Source organism: Limanda limanda, chromosome 10 (assembly GCF_963576545.1).
Source record: "Limanda limanda chromosome 10, fLimLim1.1, whole genome shotgun sequence".
NCBI lineage: Eukaryota > Metazoa > Chordata > Actinopteri > Pleuronectiformes > Pleuronectidae > Limanda > Limanda limanda.
In genome coordinates, this window is record NC_083645.1 from 20,537,989 (window position 1) to 20,558,074 (window position 20,086).

General features: G+C 41.2%; 1 protein-coding gene across 1 annotated transcript in view; it reads right to left on the reverse strand.

Annotated features, from left to right (window-relative positions):
• Positions 1–20,086, reverse strand: part of enox2 (ecto-NOX disulfide-thiol exchanger 2) — an 86,062-nt gene that overhangs the window by 23,810 nt on the left and 42,166 nt on the right. Inside the window, exons 4-7 of the mRNA XM_061079189.1 lie at positions 15,016–15,171; positions 6,318–6,524; positions 3,134–3,367; positions 1,649–1,861 (exon numbers count right to left, since the gene is read on the reverse strand). Coding sequence (XP_060935172.1) covers positions 1,649–1,861; positions 3,134–3,367; positions 6,318–6,524; positions 15,016–15,171 — 810 coding nt within the window. The remainder of the gene's footprint in view (positions 1–1,648; positions 1,862–3,133; positions 3,368–6,317; positions 6,525–15,015; positions 15,172–20,086) is intronic.

Here is a 20,086-nt window from a genome sequence, read left to right on the forward strand (position 1 = left end):
ACAGTGCAGGCACACTTTCAGAGCTGTCATTTTGTATGAAGTTCTGTATATTATGCACACACGCATTTGTATTTCCCCTGTTTTCAAGATAGCAGAAAGTAGCTGAAATAAAGCTTTTCAGTGAGGTTTGTGGATTATTTTATATCTTATTAATAACAATATTTTGAACCGTACAATTTGAATTTCCGGCACCTTTATTGTCGATATACCAATATCTTAAATACTGGGCACACAATCATATACTCTATATGAAGATATATGGCAAGACATCTCCGTTTAAGTGGGGTCAAAGTTTCCTGATCACCCCCTGGTGGCTGGTTGCAGTATAGCTCATGAATCTCGCCTCCTTCATGTTAGTGAACGGGACATGGACCAAACTAAAAAGTCAAAGAACAGATCAAATGCCGATGGTTTCTGTCTTTATCACACTGATGTTTGTTCAGGTATTGTTTTTTTTATTTCATGATTGACAGCTGAGACTGACTCCTGATTGGACCTTTCGACCTCAGGGAACTGACCCTTTAAGATTACAAACTGTACTGCAGAGACACAACTGGAGGACTCGCCAGGCTGAATTTATGTGATTCGGACAGAGAGTGGTTCCCAGTTGAAAGTGACCTCATAGGAGCTTCTGCTCTGTGTTATCATTAAATGACCAGTAATGCACCAGCCGAGGGAACCGTGACTCTCTCACCAAACAAAACAGCCACACACACCCTCTGTGTCTACACATTATGTTTATTATCTACCTAATAAACAAAATAAAAAAAACTGGGATTTTCAGTTTGTGTTTAAGGATGTTTACATTCCATTTAAAATGCATGCGGTGGGATACGAGGAGACAAAGCGCCGCAGGCTGTGGTGCAAACCAACAGCTGCAAAGCTGAAGCTGCCAAAGGTTGGAGCTGCAGGAGCAGTTTAAGTTGCCTTCAGGCTTTTATAAAAGCATGCATATACTGAACACGTTCGGCCTTTGCTATATTAATGCTTTGAACGTGCTGGGCTACTTAAGACTTTAAAATGAAGGTAAACTGAATGGCTCTGATCTCTGGGCTTCTCTTTATCCATGTATGTTAAAAGGTATACCCTTATTTTGATCCCTCTGATTTCTAGGACACTTTGTATCTTGGACGGAATGATGTAGGAGCAGGAAACCACTGAAACCTTACAGCGTTATTCAGGATGTCATGTTTAGGAGAGAAATTCAACTTACCTTAATGCCAGCCTCCAAACAACAAATTAGCACCAAACAATACGGCCTCCATGAGACTATTAATCTGTCATAACCTTTATATCCGCTGTGCATCTCTTAGGTATTTACAATAGTGTACACCCCTGCTCTGTGCATCATGCGAGAGTTAATGAGCAGCTGGGAACAATATTATACTTACGTTTTACAGGATTTCACTTCTCCAGGCACAATTCTGCCTCGTAGCCCATAAAATGTGAATGTGAGTTGTGTATCGTGCTCAAATAAGGAAACTTACACCTACAGGGATTGGAATCAATTGCATCCTCCTCCTGCACATGTATGCATGAGTTATGCTAGCGGCTGTAAATGAGTTAGCTCTCCCAGAGTGATCCTGACCAATAGGATTCAATTCATCACATATCCAAGTCTGTCGAGTGTGTTTGACAGAGAACTCACATTGAGATAGAATGCCGGAGAGGGCCGTCTTGAACTTTTCTTTGGCCTCCTCCATCTCCTTCTCGTGCTGACTCTTCTCGGTCATCAGCCGGCGGATGTGGCTGTTGGACGACTGGATCATGGAGTAGAAGTTGTTTGCGTTCCTGCGGTTGACTTCGCCTCGTTCCAGCCAGGTCAGCAGCACCCGCACCGCTTCGTGAAAGTTGCCGTCGTCTGGTCGAGAGGTGAGCAGACACAGAAAGAGTCAAGATTCTGATGTAAAATTAAAGTTCTGGAAAGCTTGTGATGCTGAAGCAACAGTTGCTGAGCTGAAAATTATTTTAAAAGTAAATATTTGAGTCATAATGCATGAGTAGGTAAAATATTATTTTTGTCAAATAATAAACATCTGATGAAAGGGAACTTAAAATAAATATAGTAGCATGTAACACTGTGTTACTGAGTAAAACATAGAAGTAAAGTTGGAGAGAGTATGGAGAAGGTGACACTGAAAAGATAAAAAAAAGAGAAGGAACCAAACACAGCTGTGATACAGGATCAACAGAATAAAATATGCATTAAATATAAAACACAAAACAACATTATATACCACAGTGATGCCTGAGAGGTGTTCTGAAACCTGAAAGGTTTGGAGAACAGGAAATTAACTGACACTGAAAAATGCTGTCGGTGGAAGATTCAGTCAAACAGTGAATGATAAATCTGCAGTGAATAGCCAGTGATCAGAAACAAAACCTCGGCTAAAACGCCATCACGCAGTTTGTCTATTTACACCAGCGCCAAAGAGGGAAAAGCTGAGAAAAGACACACGCAGATGGTAGAGAGGCATAAAGTCACAGCCATTTTGTTATCGGGCAACTGTGACTGAGACCTGGAAGTGTCACTGCTCATTAGCGAGGCGAGTTTATTCAGCCAGAAACTTGACAGAAAGCTGAGGAGACATGGCAAGTAGAGCAGAGGGGAGAAAATGGAAGCCATAAGCAGAGAGGATCAGGGGGAAGAGAGAGGACGAGATGAGAGGGACGGGGGGGGTGCAGAGGCCAGAGGGAACCGATATATACTGTGTTTTAACAGCCATCGTGTTACATCTTTAAAAACAAATTCCCTGAATTTGTTAGAACATCAGAGAATCATGTTGTCAGTTTTACCAGCTGTAGTTAGAGACTGTTACTGTTAGGTCTTGGCTGCTCCCTGCAAGCGCCCTCACACAGACACACACACACATTAACACACATGCACACACACAAATTATCTCCTTTCCCACTACCTTGTTAGTTAAGGGTCTGCATGAATATCAATGGCACTACGGTTGGTTCTATTTTCACTCCAGTTTGCTCATTAACAACACTCTCTACGTGAAAACGCCCTCAGCGTAATTAAAACAACATTTTCTTCAACATTTCAATCTTTATCTCCCCCTCTCTGTTATGTCTGTGATATACGATATACATGTGTGTTTATCTATACTTGGCCGTGTCCACCAACCTTTAATCTTGTCCCCCAGCTGGCTGCACTCGTGCTCCGAGTAGTGCACGATGGGAGGGGGGGAGGGCGGCCGGAGGCGATCCTCCTCTACTTTGCGCCGGTGCCTCTCCTCTCTGGCCAACAGTCGCTGGTGACACTCCCACTCGTACAGATCGTCTCTCGCCTGAGCGAAGTCCACGTGAAGACGACCTGTGTCTTTCTTGTCCGTGCTGGAGCCCAAACGGATACGATAACCTGGGCAGACAAAAGTTAGAAAATTAAAAGCAAAAAAAGGAGATGAGAGGGAGAAGGAAATGGGAATAGGCTTAATATGTAATATAAGTCTAATGGGGAAGAAGCAGATGGGGCAGCAGGGACTCACCAATTAAAGTGAGTTAATCTGTCTCCTCAGACAGTTTGATGTCATTTTCACAGTGTGATTTGCAAACTGCAGGTGTTTAAATGCCTCTAATTTATTTTAAAGAAAATACTTTAGACTAAATTTAGCTTTTCAGCCAAGTTAGCAGCACGACTCTATGGGTGGCACCTGTGGTTGGTCCAGTAGTTTTTCCTAGACTGAAATATCTCAATAATTACCATAAAACTTTGCAGATATTCATTATCTCCAAATGATGGAGTCTATACCTGCCAAATAACGGCCGTCCAATTAGCCTCTGCTGAACTTTGTGTGTCTGCAGTCTTCTTTTCCCGTCATTAAATGTTTGACAGCAGAGAGCGACAGAAACAAAGGGAGGGAGAGAAATGACGTGAGGAAGATCGACCATCAGATTCAGACTGAGCAGGACACAGTTATGTGTTTTTTCACTTTGGATCTCTGCAGCAGCGCGAAGCTCGAATGATGTTAATTTCTGACAATTTCACACATTCAATTCACACGTTTTATTAATCTATGCTAATTTTTCAGTGATTTGGAAAATATATATTTATGATAATTGCTGGAGTCTCACACTTGACAGCTCACAAATGAAAGGAAAGGACAAACAAGATGAAACTGATAGACTGAATTGGAGACGGTGTGCAGCTTTTAAATGCAAATGAAAAAAAAACGCCTGGAGGTGTGAATCTGATGAAAATTCACAGGAAGCAACAGGGAAAATAGGAGCCTGAGAAAGAATAGTAACACAAATGAGTTTTGGTCTGTGTGTTGTGGGGGAATTTTTTTTATAGCAAATCACGTTCCATCGCCTTTCATAACACCAAGGAGGTTTGTTTATTTGTGGAATAACACAAAAAATAAAAGAATACATTTCCATAAAATTTGGTGGAAACATGGAATATACTCAAAGAAAGAAACAAATAAACTTTGGCAGGGATCTGGACAAACGTTTACATCCAAAAAAATGTAGCACTTTCTTAAACATCGCAGGCAAGAGCATCTTTTTTGTGATGCTTTTGTGAAATACGACACAACGGGTGAGTTGACAAGACACATTTAACATTTTCCCAGGGAATCAATTATGAATCTTGATGAAAAACAGCAGCAATATTTAAGTGACTGACATCTGAGTGTGTGGTGGTGCAGCTTCACTGAAATAAGGAGGACTTGGTGCAGGTACAGGTTCTACTGAGTTGCCATTGTGGTTTATATTGAGACCATTTTACAGATAACACAGAAAATGAATGAACACAACAATATTTTATTAGGGTCTACTTTTCTTTAACATGTCCTATTGTGCTTATTGGAAGACTTTCAGAGGATAAACTATCGCTGTGGGGGTTATAATAAGAAGGCCTGCATCCTTTTGTCAATACACAAGAGAAACTTGGGGAGGAAACTGACTTCTCACCCCCCCCCCTCCTCTTTTAACTACTTCTTTCTTCTTCTCACTCTCTGCTCCTCACTCAATTTTCTCTAATGGTTGGTCGTAGATTTAAAGTGCAATCGTGCCCATTTTGGGATTTAATTGGTTGAAATGATCAGCGAGAGAGAGAGAGAGAGAGTGTTTTGTGTGTGTTTTTATGAAAACACACGTGCGTGCGCTCTTGCCGGACGCAGTAATGATGCCCACTGCGATTCACTTAGGGGCCCAACAAGCTCTCATCACAGATGAAGAGGGGAAGCCGAGGCGGATGCCAGAGCAAACAGGAAAAGAAACGAGTGAGGGCTGAGGGCGGTTTCTGCTTCAGTCCGCTTTCCCTGCTTCAGGCTCCCAATCTACCACTACTTCAATATTTCATATGAGGAGACCTCAGTGTGTGTGTGTGTGTGTGTGTGTGTGTGTGTGTGTGTGTGTGTGTGTGTGTATGTGTGACTGTGTGTGTGTGTGTGTGAGTGGGGGGGTTATTTATGGGAAAACTGCACAGCTCTGTCATCTGGCTAATAAATGGACCTCAGCTCCCACATCTCACTGTAAGAATAAGAGGCAGAGAGGCATAGGATCTCTCATTTGCAAACACCCACAAACACACGCACACACACAAACACTCACGCACAAACACACACACACACACACATGCAGTACAGGTCAAGTGGTATTTTAGAAATATGTGTCCAGCAGTTCACTGAGATCAGATTTAAGAAATGCGAACTGAAGAAGCTGCTGCAAAAATGAAAGATAACAAACAATAAATATTTCATCATATATTTCACGGCTACTTTTGCTGTCTTCTGCACAATAGAAGATAATCAGGCATTTTAGGGTCAGATTCTAACGTCCTGACATAAATTTTTCTCCTCACGGAATTCCCATTTTAAGAGCTTCTTTTTTCCTGATGTACTTGACATCAAAACATGGGAGGATCCTGAATAATTAAATGATCCTTTAGGTTTGTGGTGTGGGCACTAGCTTTAATTATTTAGAAATACATGTTTTTTCTTGTGTGGGTCCTGTAATATAATACACACGAGCCCTTGCTGCTGTTGCTATGGCGAGGATGGCACGGATCACATCTGCAACAAATTCAAAATACCTTGTTGTTTCGTTGTGATTGAAACTCAACTGATGCTGAGTTTCTCACGCAGCTATTTTTCTTTCCCAGTTTCAAGCCTTTGAGGTCTCAAAATGTGAGGCACTTCAGATTGTCAATGAATCAGAGGTTTATTTCCAGCTGCCCACTTAGAAACTGCAAAATATTCTTGCGTGACATTTATCTAAGTGGCATTTGATCTGCTACAATACACAGAAATATTTTTACCAAATTGCACTTACACTTAATCAAAGGTTTCTGGGTAATGATGTCTCACCTGACAGGAAGAGAGCCTTGTCCACGGTGAACTCTTCCGCAAATCTGATATGGCAGAAGTTCTTTTTGCTTTTGCGTATGGCCACGATGTCACCGCACTGTCCGAAGACCTCCATGATGAGCTGCTCATTGGCATTCTCGGGCAGACCCCCTACAAACACCGTCTTACATCCTGGAGGGCGGTCTCTTGTGGCGGGCGAGGGAAGATCTGTCGAGAAAAATAATGATGTATAGTGAGGAAACTGTGAGCACAACAGACAATAAAGCTGAAATACGCACAATTCAAGGAATGACTCAGCTGTCTGAGAACACAGAAACTCGATTAGGTGTGAATAATGCTCTCTGAGAAGCTGTAGACAAAATATCCAATGGCAAGAACAGAGTGTTTTGATAAGAAAACTGCTGTAAATTATATTCTGACAGGAGCAGGTCGGATTTTCTGTCTTTTGTTTTTCGCTGAGAAGTAAATATGTGTGGAAATATATGTCTCCAATAAAACATTTTTATATGAATAACTTTATGATGTCTGAAAAAAGCAGCTGCGCACTTGTAGCCTCCAAAAATATATTCATTCAATGCCTACTTAAAATGTCAACATCTAAATGGCATTGACTCCATCAGCTTCACACAATAACAAAAACCAAGGTGTTTATGCTGCTGACTCTGCCTTCCAGGTATATCAATGAATTTAAATGTATATATGGAACTGAAAACCACTCATACAAACAAAGATGAAAAGTAAAAAAAAAGTCCAATAAAGATTCTCATGGCACTTAAAGCTATGAACATTGAGGCAGAGACAAACATCAACATTAAAACTAGAAACCTAACTTTCCACATTCTCATGGACCTTGTTGCTTCCGAATTCAATGAAGTCAAATATACAACACTGCACTTATGACCTACAAATATGATGAAAGTTTACCGCATGAGTAATGATAACTTAGAGCAACACGCTTAGATTGTTTTTTGTTGGATCAATGTTAATATCAAACCATGCCATGCATGAAAATGAAATCCTTTTGACTACAGAGTGATTGCAAAACCTCTCATGTGGAAGGTCCCCTGCATCGCAGAAATCACTTATTCAACACGGACGAGTGTTGACTGATCTAATCTCCAATAGATCAAGCTTCTCATCCATGATGAATGTGATTAGCGAGGGCTATGAGGAGTGAACGAGCTAATCAGTGGAAAGCCGGGATGATGTATTTCTGGGTGTCTGGTAGAAAGGCCTGACGCTCGTACCCCTGTAGATATATCGACATGACCTTGGTGGGAGATCTGAACTGAATCACGAAGGCCTCGCGGATCAGCAGCAAGTGGAGAAACTCAGATATCTATTGCTCTGATTCAAGTGTGATCAAAAGGGTTTCAGGACTTATCGCTGGTGGGGTTCAGTAACAGTGAGATCAACTTCTGCAGAACAATCAATGGTGTCTGGTCATCATCTTAAAACTGAATGATTCTTAACTCGGGGGGGACTGTGTTTTATTTTTCTAAGCAACATCATGCAAAATCTACCAAACAGATATCCATGAAAATTGGTGGAAGGATGCGATACAGGTGAGGAAAGAACCCATTGAATTATTGTGTGGATCCAGATCAGGGGGAAGTGTTTTTCATTAAGATTCGAAATAGGATGATTTTCAATATTTACACTGATATGTCAGAGAATAATTTCTATGGATCTTGACAAATAATAAATCTTGTATGTTAAGGGGATAAATATTTATGAATGCGTGAATATTGGGCAAATCTTAATGAAAATCTGGATGTCATGAATATAAAGAAGAAAGGAGGGAGAACCCGCAGATCGAGATAAATCCGCGGATCTGGGAATTTTTCTTAAACTTAAACTAGCTCTTTAAAATGGCTTCTACTTGTTAGCGTACTTGAGATTTTAATCTTGTTTTGTTCCCTTGTGTGTTACAGCGGCACAACTTGATTACATGTAGCCTCAGTAACAGACTGATAGTTGTGGTGAGGAGGGAGCTAAGCTTTAGAGAAAGTTCCAAATTGGCTGCTCCCTCTGCGGACGTCCACCTGTTGTACAACAGTTGGGCGGCGATAAAACAGATGAGATCACGATACAAACAGCTGAGATGAGGAGCTCTCTCAGCAGGATGACTGGTCTAATAACTACGAGACAGAGCGAGGAGCTTTTATTGCTGCTTCACATTCAGCTGATGTCGTCTGGGCCCCTAATAAGATGCCTTCTGGTGATCTGGTCCGAGTTCAGAAACTTGTGGATGGGAAGACCAGTTTAAGTAGAGAGTTTAAAGACCTGGTTCTGAGCTGTAATAAACTTTGCATTATTAACCGTTAGAGTCATTATTCAGTGTCGTAAATGGATGGCAAATAAATTCTATGCACAGATTATGAGACGATGGGCCCCTGGACACAGACAAATATAAGACCTCACCACTCACTCCGACAAAGAAGTGAGACACCGGGTGGGTCTCTTTGTGGTCCTTCAGTAGGTGTTTTTTGTCTCTTTATGGTCATTTTGCATTGTTTCTAGTTGTCTGTGTCTCTTTGTGGTTGTGTGAACGTTGTTTTATGCATCGTTGTGGACATCTTTCACCTCTTTGTGGTTGTTTTGTGTCTCTATGTAGTCATTATATAATCTCTTAGTGGTCCCTCTGCCTCCTCTTTTCTTGAAATGTGACTGTTAAAGCGAAAAATATCGACGGAAGTTTTTCTTCATGAAGGATTAAACTAGTTGTGAGTTGGGATGGCTGGAAAAAGTAAAGCTGGTGCAGAAAAAGCTTGCGATGGCAAGAAAGAGCTTTGTTGGCAGAGGCAACAAAGAGTTTGAAAATTGACTGACCTTTTTCGGTCCACGAGGGGCTGATGGGGGTGATTGTGACGATGGGAGAGCAGAGGAGGAGAACAGCGAGAGCAGGAGGGAGAACAGGTGCAGTGCAGCATGAAGCCGATTGTGTCGTGTTGTAACTTAGATCAAAAAAGTTGTTTGGTTTTGCAACAGAAAGTTTTTGTGACTTTGGACTGTTGTGTACTGCTGTGCTACTGAACCCCACTGTTCAGCACATTAGGACACTTTATGCAAATGCACAACACAGAAGATTCAGATAAACTTTGTGCGACAGACTTCAAGGCTGCTAATTTAAAAATGCAGACAGGGAAACCGAGGAAAGAGAGGAGGAGGAGAGGCAGAATGCTAAGTCCACAGTGGGGATAAAAGAAACGTAATAAACAGGAGGGAGAGACAAGCTATTGACAGGTTATGAAGATGACTGAGTGTGTGAAAACTGCATTATGCTTTTCTGATATTTTGTCCAATTCATTTGCATATATTTAGGAATATATGCATTAATATACTATAGAACGGATGTATTAAAATACTAACTTTTCCTTCAAGAATTACACCAGAATGCTAATTCATCCGCAAGCACTAAATGAGGTGAAGGTGTAGACTTACATCTGAGCCATTGGAAAAAACGTTTCCATCTAAGGAAGAGAGAGGCTTTTAGGGGATTAATCGATACCAGGAGAAGAAGAGAAGAGGAACTTTAAAGCATCTTTGTGCGTGACTGCAAATGAGATATAATAAATGCCTGAATATTCAATTACAACAACTAATCAGCTGAAGAATTCTTTCAACTGTTAGTCGACAAATATTTGTTTTTTTCTTAGAACGAAACAGACAAGCAGCAGTCTTCATTCAGGCGAAAGGGACAGTGCATATGTGTACATACATGGATGCACGCGCTAGAATCCTCAAAGCTCAATAGAATCTGTTTCATCTTCCCTTAGAGCTAATCTATCAAATCTATTCGACACTGCCTTCAGAAGTTTCAAAGAGTCAGAGAAACAGAAAACGCAGGGTTTTATGTCCAATTTTACTATCAAAGCAAAACCACAGGTCAAAGTGTTGAGTCTTTGCAAACCATTCAGAGGAAAAACAAAAAGGAAGTACTACAGCACCTCAGCAACGAATAGGTGAGTGGGAAGACGTGGCTGTGAAGAGGGATCAAAGCTGAATGCAGAGAGTTTGACTGAAGACAAAAAGAGAAGGACGCTAGAAGAAAAGATCTTTAAGGAGATGCACTCTGACAATAAAGATACAGCATCTGGTTTGAAAGGGCGATTTTAGTTCGCACTTCGGGAACCTCTTATTGACGTTTATTACCATTTGCATTTGCAACATTCTGTAGACAAAACAGCTGAGAGAATAATCATTACACTAAGGAATACTGGTATAATCTTTAGTTTCTCCCTCAGACTTGCTGCAGAGATTTTTATATCATTTTCTTCATCAATTGACATCGTTAAACATCACTACTTTGCATCTAAAGGCACTTTTGAGAGCACAGTGTGTAATAACGATACGCCTCTATCATCATGTTCTCGTCTCATTCCCCCATCAGCTCTATCGCACTCGGAGGTGATGCAGCTTCAGTGAGACATATGCTAAAGTGCTGACTTTACAACCACATTTTACATCTTTATGTGATGTGAAGGGCCTGGTATGTTTTCTGCCTAGTGGAACCAATAACGTGCTGAATGGCTTCATTCCAGAACTTTTCAAAGAAGGTGCTATATGCTTGTGAAGAGAAGTGAGTGCATAGGTGTTGTCGCCATATATGGAAAAAGCCCAAGTAGGTTTTCTACCCAACTATTAATTTTCCTCTGCTCGCTGCAGGTCCAGTCTGCTCTAGCTTCAGAGGTTGCCTGACATGTCTCAGTTGTCTGTCTCTCCATTCATGTCCTCCAGCTCGCCAGGGAGGATCCATGGGGCATTTCACTCTGTATCACTCTCTGGGTGTGGTTTGGTATATAACCATATGTCTCACTAAAGATGTGTCACACACGCTCAGGATAGAGCTGATAGGGGAATGAGAGAACATGATGATCAAGGTGTATCATTATTCATCACTTATGCTGTTTAGATGCAAACTGTTTCAGCATTCACTTGCACAAGCTTTAATAGTTGCTATTATGCTTGAAATGTCAGTTGTAAAGAATGTTGCAAATGCAAATAGCAACTTAAATTTGTATTCCTCCGCCAACCAGTGCACTTTCTGTCTACAAATGTGGTTTTTTTCCACACGCATATGTGGTCACAGTGACCTTGACCACTAAATTCTCCTCATTTCATCCAGCAAATGTTTGTACCAAATTTAAAGAGATTCCCTGAAGGTGTTTTTGACATTTCATGTTCTCAAGAACGGGACAAACAACCCAAAAACATAATGATTCTGTCCACTGCCTATATACTTTAGTAATGAAAATGTCATCGAGTTCCCAGAGCCTACAGTGATGTCTCAAAAAGCTTTTTTGACTGACAAATAGAAGATAGAAGGTGGAAGCAGTAAGTTTTAGCTCATTTGCATTCAGTTGATCATGTTCAGAAATACCTCTGAAGAGAGGTCCGGGTGGGTAGAGGGCCGATCCACCTTAACTGCCTCCTTTCTGTGTAAAGACACCAGCCAGCAAACAAAACCTAATTAGGCCGCTTGCAGCATCTATCTCAGTCTTTCAGTCACTACCCACAAATCATGACCCCCGATTGTGGCTCCTTGGTAGTGGGTAGATCGAGCAGTAGATGAAGAGATTTGTCTCGAGGCTCAGCTCCCTTTTTTCTACAAGAGTTGAGTAAAAAGCATCAATCACTGCCATGCTGCACCAGTTCAACTGTGTGGATCTCGTGCTCCCTCTTCAAGTACTAGAGTATTGCAGTATAATACTATTTTCAGAAGGGGTGATGGACACTCATAAGAAGTTGAAGAGGGACGTAGAACCAGACACATTTTATCTCTATAGAATGCACAGGATAAACAAAAATAGTGCCCACATTACCCACAAAGGAACTAATCTGTCAATATTTGAACTAGAGATTCATTGTGTTATGCTGGTGGTTCCTATTTCAGCCTTCGGTCACTACAGTCTGAAGCAGAGCCGGCTGCGGAGTCTGGGAAACTCACTTTCTACCTTATGTTTTTCTTTTAAATTTGGAGGTGTTCACTTTCACCACAAACTTTTTCCAGATGGCTGCAAACCAACCTGGTGCAGACTGGAGGTCAAAGTCAAATCAAGTCAAAAGAACTACACAACTGTAACCAAGCAGAAATACAATCCTGAGGAGCCAATCGCAGAAAAATATCTTACTTAGCAGAGACTGATCTTTACTGAGTAACAATGAAAACTTTCATTGTTGACAAGCCACGAACTTGCAAACCACATTAATCTGAGACTTCAAACTGCCTTCAGGCCCCTCAATTGGAACCATGTTGCCTTAAGAGATGCTACCGGGAGCAGCTGGTCCCTAACAACACAACTCAGAGGTCACAGACTCACACCGTCCACCAAACTGAGGTAGCAATTCTCTTGAGGGAGTAACCAAACCCTTCTGGCTTCTTAAAGACTTGACTTTCATGAGCAGTATCAAGCGTGGACCGTTTTTTCCTCAGATGTCTGAATACCTGGCTTAGAGATTAACTGCATCCTGTGCCACTGAAATAGGTGACAGGCAAAAGAGATCTTAAGAAGAGATGGAGATCAAAAGAATGAGTTGAGAGTAACTGGGACAGAGCAGACAAGCCGGAGTAGAAAGTAGGTTTGAAAATAAAAAAGGTACAAAATCAGTGATGAGTGCGTGCATCACGTTGGATGGAAACACTTTGATTCTCGGGCATAAATCATCCATTACGCCATAAAAATCAATTAATTAAATTAATTCAATCTAGAATGGCACCTAGTTGAGTGCATAGGCTCAACAGTTTCCTTAGACTTATAGCTAAGGCCATATGTGTTTCTCAGCAACAAGCTGGTGGTAGTTACAGGTTTCTAAACCTTTTTGTTACCACACGGCAGATGAAAATAGCATACAGCCCTTATGATACCTTATCGAAATCACCTACATCCAGATTTTTATTTGGATAAATACGTCTGACTCTTTTCCATGGGGAGTCTCACGTAACTCTCTGACAAATCAATAAAAGTGTTGAAAAATGCACTCTCTTGCAAGGTGACGGAAATTGAAAAGAATATCCCGGGTCTGCCCCCTGATCTGGAGCCGCACCAAAATGTAATTGATTCTTTGCTTAACCATATTGCATCCTCTCACCAAGCTCTGTAGCAAATCATCCAGTAGTTTCAGTAGTTATGAATACATTACCTCCAAGGTGAAGGTAATTAATGAATGTATAACAGGCGACACAAAACACAGGAAACCGTCCTTGTTGTGCCACAGGCGGCTCCAGGCTCCAAAGTTGTTATTTCTTGACCCTCCCCTCAGCCTCAGGGTTTATACAGTATGTGTCCTGTCACAGCACCGAGTTCATTTCTCTATCTTCGCTCCTGAGGACGAGCTTGAGAGATGTTCCTAAGTGAAGTTAAACTTTTAATCAGCTTTTCTCCCTGCACCACATTGTGACGCTGGCGGTTTATGCTGTGGCATATAGAATCCCACAGATACACATGCATATCTCAGAAACAGCTGTATGGCTCTGGTAGAAAACACATATTTGCCTGAGAGAATACAACAGTGTGTGTTTTGCTTCATGAAGGCATCATAAGCTCCCCAACGCAACTGTGGTGCAGAGCTTTTTGTTTTAGTTCACTTTGAAGATGACATGTAATACCTGTTTGAAAAGAGGCCCCAGGCAGAAACTTTTCTGTTGCAGGGAATCTGAAATACGACGGTGGGATCTATCAAAGGACCCCCCACTACCTGTTTTCTAACTCGGGATAATTGGAAGGCGGAGGTGAGATAAATATAAACAGCTTGTGCAGCGCACCTCTTGTCAAGACTATACAAAGTGAGTTGCCACGGATATACCAATATTTCTTTGAGTGCATCTTCTCAAATATGAACACATGGAGGTTTTCTCTCTTGTGTTCTTTGGGGCTTTGTTGAAAAAAAACAGTTATTTAAAGAAGCCTTTCATAAATTTTCCAGAAATTTTTAGTTCCTCATTTTAATCCCACAAATATTAGCAGATTAATCAATAATGAAAGTAATTTTTACTCACAAGAATTACATATTAAAGTGATAATTAGAAATGAGCAACTCTATCCACCGAGGACGATCGTGAGATGTGAGTCAAAGCTTCAAAAACAACTCATAACAACAACAAATAATTAGACCTTGTTTTGTGATTGAGCTTTTTTGATGATTTTATCAAGCAGCTGTTTCCGAGGCCAACTGATGATAAGTTATCAGAGGCTTTCAAATGTGTGATTCCTTTTCCACTGGTCTCAAAGCCCACTGCGATGGGAACGGATACAATCAACGGACTGACACAGGTTTTTATTGGCACTGTCTCTGCTCGGCAGTGGTAGAAACATGGCATGTTGGGTATAAATGTTGATTTCGTCCTCTTCATCTTTTCGTTGGCGGCCTAGATGCTGGAACTGCACCTTTTCCTGCACGACATTATGACGCAGAATGAACTTCCAGGCATTGGCGTGTACATAGCTCATGTAAAACATGGTGCAGAATGCGATGCTGGCAACAAAAAGAGGTGAGCTTCTCAAATGTCGGCACGTTTTGTGAAAAAAACTACTGGCAATGGGAAGGAGCTCAATAGCCTTTTTATTTTTTTACCCCGGTTTAATAAAACCTGCGTTTACCTGCTAATATTGGTGCAAAAGAGATGTAGTTGAAGAAAATGTTGAGTTATTGGTGGTTGGGGGAGCTGGTGTAGTATTAATGTGATATCATGGCTTACTGGGGTTCGGGGGGAATAGGGTGCAGGTCTTGCAGTGGATGATCTCCTTGACAACCGGTAAATCCTGGGAGAGCTGTCCAGGCACCATACCGATGCCGGGCATCATGGGGTTCATGGGAGTGATTCCAGCCATCATTCCAAGGGTGGGGTCAAAATCTGTGGGCAGGAGGGAAGTATGAATGAGATGGAGGAGAAGATAACACCTACACAGTACCATTGAGAAAAGCTTAGGTCAACATCAGTGACACACCAGCAGCCTATACAGTAATGGAATCCAAATCCATTCGTGAATAAATCATCCTGTAAACAACATGCATATTTTACAAGGTTTTTACTGAGTCTCTCTCTGTCACTCCTGCTGTTTGAATGATAACCCTATAGATAACGTAGATGGTTGGATCTAACACCTACATAACAGAGAGACCTTTATTTACAGTATCGCCTCACACCGCAGTTGGGAAAATTTGCACACACCTACACATGCCAGCACCGACATCCTTCGGCACCACGTGTTCCTTTGTGTGCCCAAGCCTCCCAGTATGGAGCTTTTTGAAATGGAAATGCTGCCTCCCTCCAGTATGTGCCTCAACGTCACATGCAGAGGATTCGGAGATGAGAATTCCGCTGCCGGGTGAGTAATGTACAACGCACCTGTGTGTGTGCACGGCACGCAGGAGCTGTAGTCACTAAAACAAGTCCCTCACTTCAGATTATACGCACACTGTAATTTACTAGACGTGTGGCAAAAATAAATCTGACACACTGGCTTGGAAACATTTAGAGAAGGTATCATTCTGTTTGTGCCGATTATGAAAATCCAGAAATGCAAAAGGAAAAAGCTAAATAAGCAGAATATGAGAGGAAACATTGTTCTGTATTTTTTATATTTGACCTATTCCTTTAGCTTTTCTCCACTTTTTTCGATGGATGGATGGAATTATGGATGGATAGATAGATTTGAAGGAAAAGGACTTGTCAAAGATAAACTGATGGTTCAATATAACACAATTTAAGCTTTAATTTTTAAAGTTTTCAAATCAACTTTTTGTTTTAATTAAAAACTAACAACTTCACTTCATAATATTTCTATAAAAAATAGAAAATAACAGCAGAAAACACTATATGTGTTCCATTTTAACCTGTGCCTTTTCTACAATAGCAGCATCCAGTGAAGGAGAAACAATATTTACTGCTCTATCATATACAACTTCAACAAGTGATAGATAGAACTTTTCTTTACAAGTGAGTTCCTCTAAATCTACTGTAGAAGAGAAAATGGATGAATTAACGGACGAGCAGTGAAAGAGATTAAAGTGCACGTTACAGAAGACGTGCACTATATGTCCCTGGAGCAGGGGAGGGTGCAATAAATACTTTGGACTGATAAAACTGACTGAAGGACAAAAATGAAGGCAGGAAATGGAGGCCAGACGGAGAAAAGAAAACAGTCCAAAAAAAGAGGAGGGGGAGAAGTACATTAAAGCAAAATGGATGGAAACCTTATGTCTATTGATGACCTCACTATCAATCTCTAAACGAGGAGTCAGAGTAAGAGCAGTGGTGATAAGAGGGTCCCTGGTTGCCAGGCGATTGATGACTTCTTCTGCACGTTAGGGCGGAGGAAAGTAAGACCGATAGCAGAAGGGATGATAAGAAAGGGTGAATGCAAGATGGGACGGTGGTGCAACAGCTGGCCTGAATACCAAACACCGCATGTAGAGAGAGGACAGAGGAACTAAGACAGGGTTGTAGGACGGTGCCCCACGGACGAACACGTATCCAGGAAATCCTCACTCATCGAAATCATCCTTCATTGTCTGTGAAACCAATGCTCCCACTGTTCCAGGGGTAAAATAAGGGAAACATGCTTATGCGTTTGTATTGTGTGTGGCTGAACAGGAAACTCAATTTCAGCTCGCACGGAGGACACGATCTTGTTACATCAGGGCATGGCTGGTGCAATTTCACTGCAGTGCTGCTCATGTTCCCTCTGGAGTCTCTCTGTGTGTGTGTGTTTGTGTGTGTGTGTGTGTCTGCGTATTTATCCTCGTCCATTAGGAGCCCGGCTCCCGAAGCAAACATGTCGCACAACCATGTGTAATAAAGGAGATTTAATTCTTCCGAAGAATTTCCAGCCACAGCAGAGTTCTCTCATCTCCATTTTTCCGACAACATAGCTCAAGGACATGTTTCATCAGTAACATACCATGATTGCCCCTCCCTCAGTGTTTCTCATTACGGTGGACTATGTAAGTGGACGCAGATGAACATAGTGCTGTATTTCATCCAATGTATGCATCGGTGCTGTTTTCTGTTATGCTGCAGATTTAAATTATACTTTATATTGGTTCAGTATTTATTCAAGCACATCATACATTTGAAAAAGTAATAAACTGGAGGATTTGTCTGCAGTTTGTTACAGAGTTGCGGTGTCAAGACATTAAGTAACACTAACCAAGCTGCAGATGTAAGGGAATGACACCTCAAAGTTAAGGATGTCCTACAGCACAAGATAGTAGAAACTTTCTTTTTTACCCACAAGTGACACCACCCGATTAAAATTTAAAGGTGAATTTCTACCGAGGAAACTTTCCCTGGGAAACAGGGACTTTCTGAAGGAGTCAGTTCCCCAACCTGCGCTTAACTCCACCGGAGGAATCACGGTTTAAATGATGTCCCAGGGAGATAGATTTACTACGCCCCCCCCAAAAAAAATTCTGCTTATGGGGTAGCTTTCTCTGAAGGTTAAGGAAGTTTTTGGTTCAGGCAAATTTTGCTGACTGGTCAAATATGGTAGTTTTATGGTTTTGTGCAGAGTGTTTTGCAGCATGACGGCTGTCAATATTCAAGATGGGAAAGCAATTTAGAGATTTAACAATGGATGGAATGACGACAGAATCCAAGGCCTTGTTGTCCACTTCTGCAGAAGACGAGAATGCAAGTGCGTCTTAAAGAGGAGACAGAACAAACTAATTTGCTTAATCTTCTCAGGGCTTCGGCTGCAAATCACAATGTGCAGGAGGAACCCTCACCCCTGGAACAGCACCTGGACGCTAATTCTCAGGAAATTAAAGTTTCTGAAATCTTCTCTTGTGGAAATAAACATTGAGGTAAGAAATTAAAATAACTTGATTAGTTGCAAAGAACATCGTACACAGCGCTTGTCACTCGCAAAACTCAAAGGTTTGAAGCCTGTCTAAGCCATTTCCATAGACCTGAATCAGCTGAAGCAAAGGAATGACAGCAGGATCTATACGTGTAGATATTTTCATGGAGCCAACTATGGGATATAAGGGAAATTATGTTGATTTCTAATTTTAGTTCTTTGCTGTTATACTCTCCATGTCCTGGTATCTGAGTTACATAATGTGCGGTCATTGTAATGACAATGTGCTGGTTTTAAATCTGACCCGGGTTATTTGTTGCCTGTCACAATATTCCTTTCTCCATCGTAAGTGTGAACTATCACAGTGAAAATGCCAAAGAAAAAAAGGCTTAACAATATAGCCGGGCCACGGTGAAGCGGTGACTTTACAGCTGATCGATACGACTTTAAGAACAATCCTAAATCACATTTGCAGCCGCTCACGTGAAAGTGGAATGAGGTTAATAAACAGTCAATGTCACCGGGGATGAGTGCTTGAGTGTGTCTTCGTGGCACTTGTTTCTTATTTAATAACAATAAATCCAAAATCATGAAAGCATTGTAACAACACAAAACCACTATAACAAGAATCCTCCCTTGTTCACAGCATTGCAAACATCTTGTCACTAGTATGACTCTCTGTTGGAACAATTAAGCTTCTGAGTAGAAATTCTCTCCATGACTTGAACTCTATTTGAAGCAGCACACTATCGATTATATTTGGCATTTGTGGCTTGAATGTGGCTCAAAAGACACATTTCTGAGAAGTCGAAACCTAATTTAAGTTCTAACAGTGAGTAGTCACAATAAGAGGCTTTGTTATAAGTACATTCACTCATGTACTGTATTATTAGGTTGGAAGGAGCAGTGGTGCAGTGTGTCGCCTCACAACAACAAGGTTCTGGGTTTGAACTCTGGTTCAGTCTTCTCTGTGTGGAGGCCGCATGTTCTCCCTCTGCCTCCGGCTACTCTGACGTCCTCCCACAGTCCAAAGACACCAGGTTTCGCTGAGTCATGACCCTAAATTATATGTGTGAATATGTATCAGACCTGTGACACACTGACGATCAGTCCTGTCTCTCGCTCGATGTCAACTGGGATTGGCTCCAGTACCCACCAGAGAAACCAGTAATAAGTGGTAACAGAGAATACATATTCAACATATCAATCAATGCGGACAATAATCAATAAATGCTGGTATTGAGAATTATTTTATGTTGCAGCATTAATTTACATATTTCGAATTTACATTTATTTTCTAAATGTGTTGAGCCTACAACATATGATGTCTTCTTGTAGATGTTACCATGCAACAGCATGATAATAAGCTTAAATTAGCCTCTTAAAATTAGCTACTTAAAAGATGTTGCTTGAGATCTAGGAACATACATGAAGGCCATTTCTCAGTATCCAGGCGTTTTACAACCAGCACATTTACTTCAATCAGGAAAATAAACTGCAAACTGAATGAAAATGAAAATGATTGTTAGTCGCTGCACTGACCTGAGAAAAATGAGAATTCTCCGTTTCTCAAAGAAGGACCTTGGTGTGAGAAACATCTTGAGAAAACAGACCAGTCTTCAACAATTCTGTGTTTACATTTTAAATTGAAAACAAGTACATTTTGTTTAGAATATTAAAAAAGGGTACACACGGCATTTAAAGACAATTGCAATTTCCTTCTTGCAGTCGCTTTTAAAAAACATTCTCCCATAATAAAATGTGTATGTTAAACAGTTGAGCGGAGATAAGTGCGTGTGCTACGAGACAATATGCAGTGCACTCAGCGAGAGACGGGAAGAAAAGGTCTCTGACTCAGTAGAAGGTCCACAGAGAGATTTACAGAGCACAAGGGTCCTCTTGAAGAAGAACAACAAAAGAAACCAGGGGCCGGGTCCACCCACACGTGTCCATATGATCCCTTTT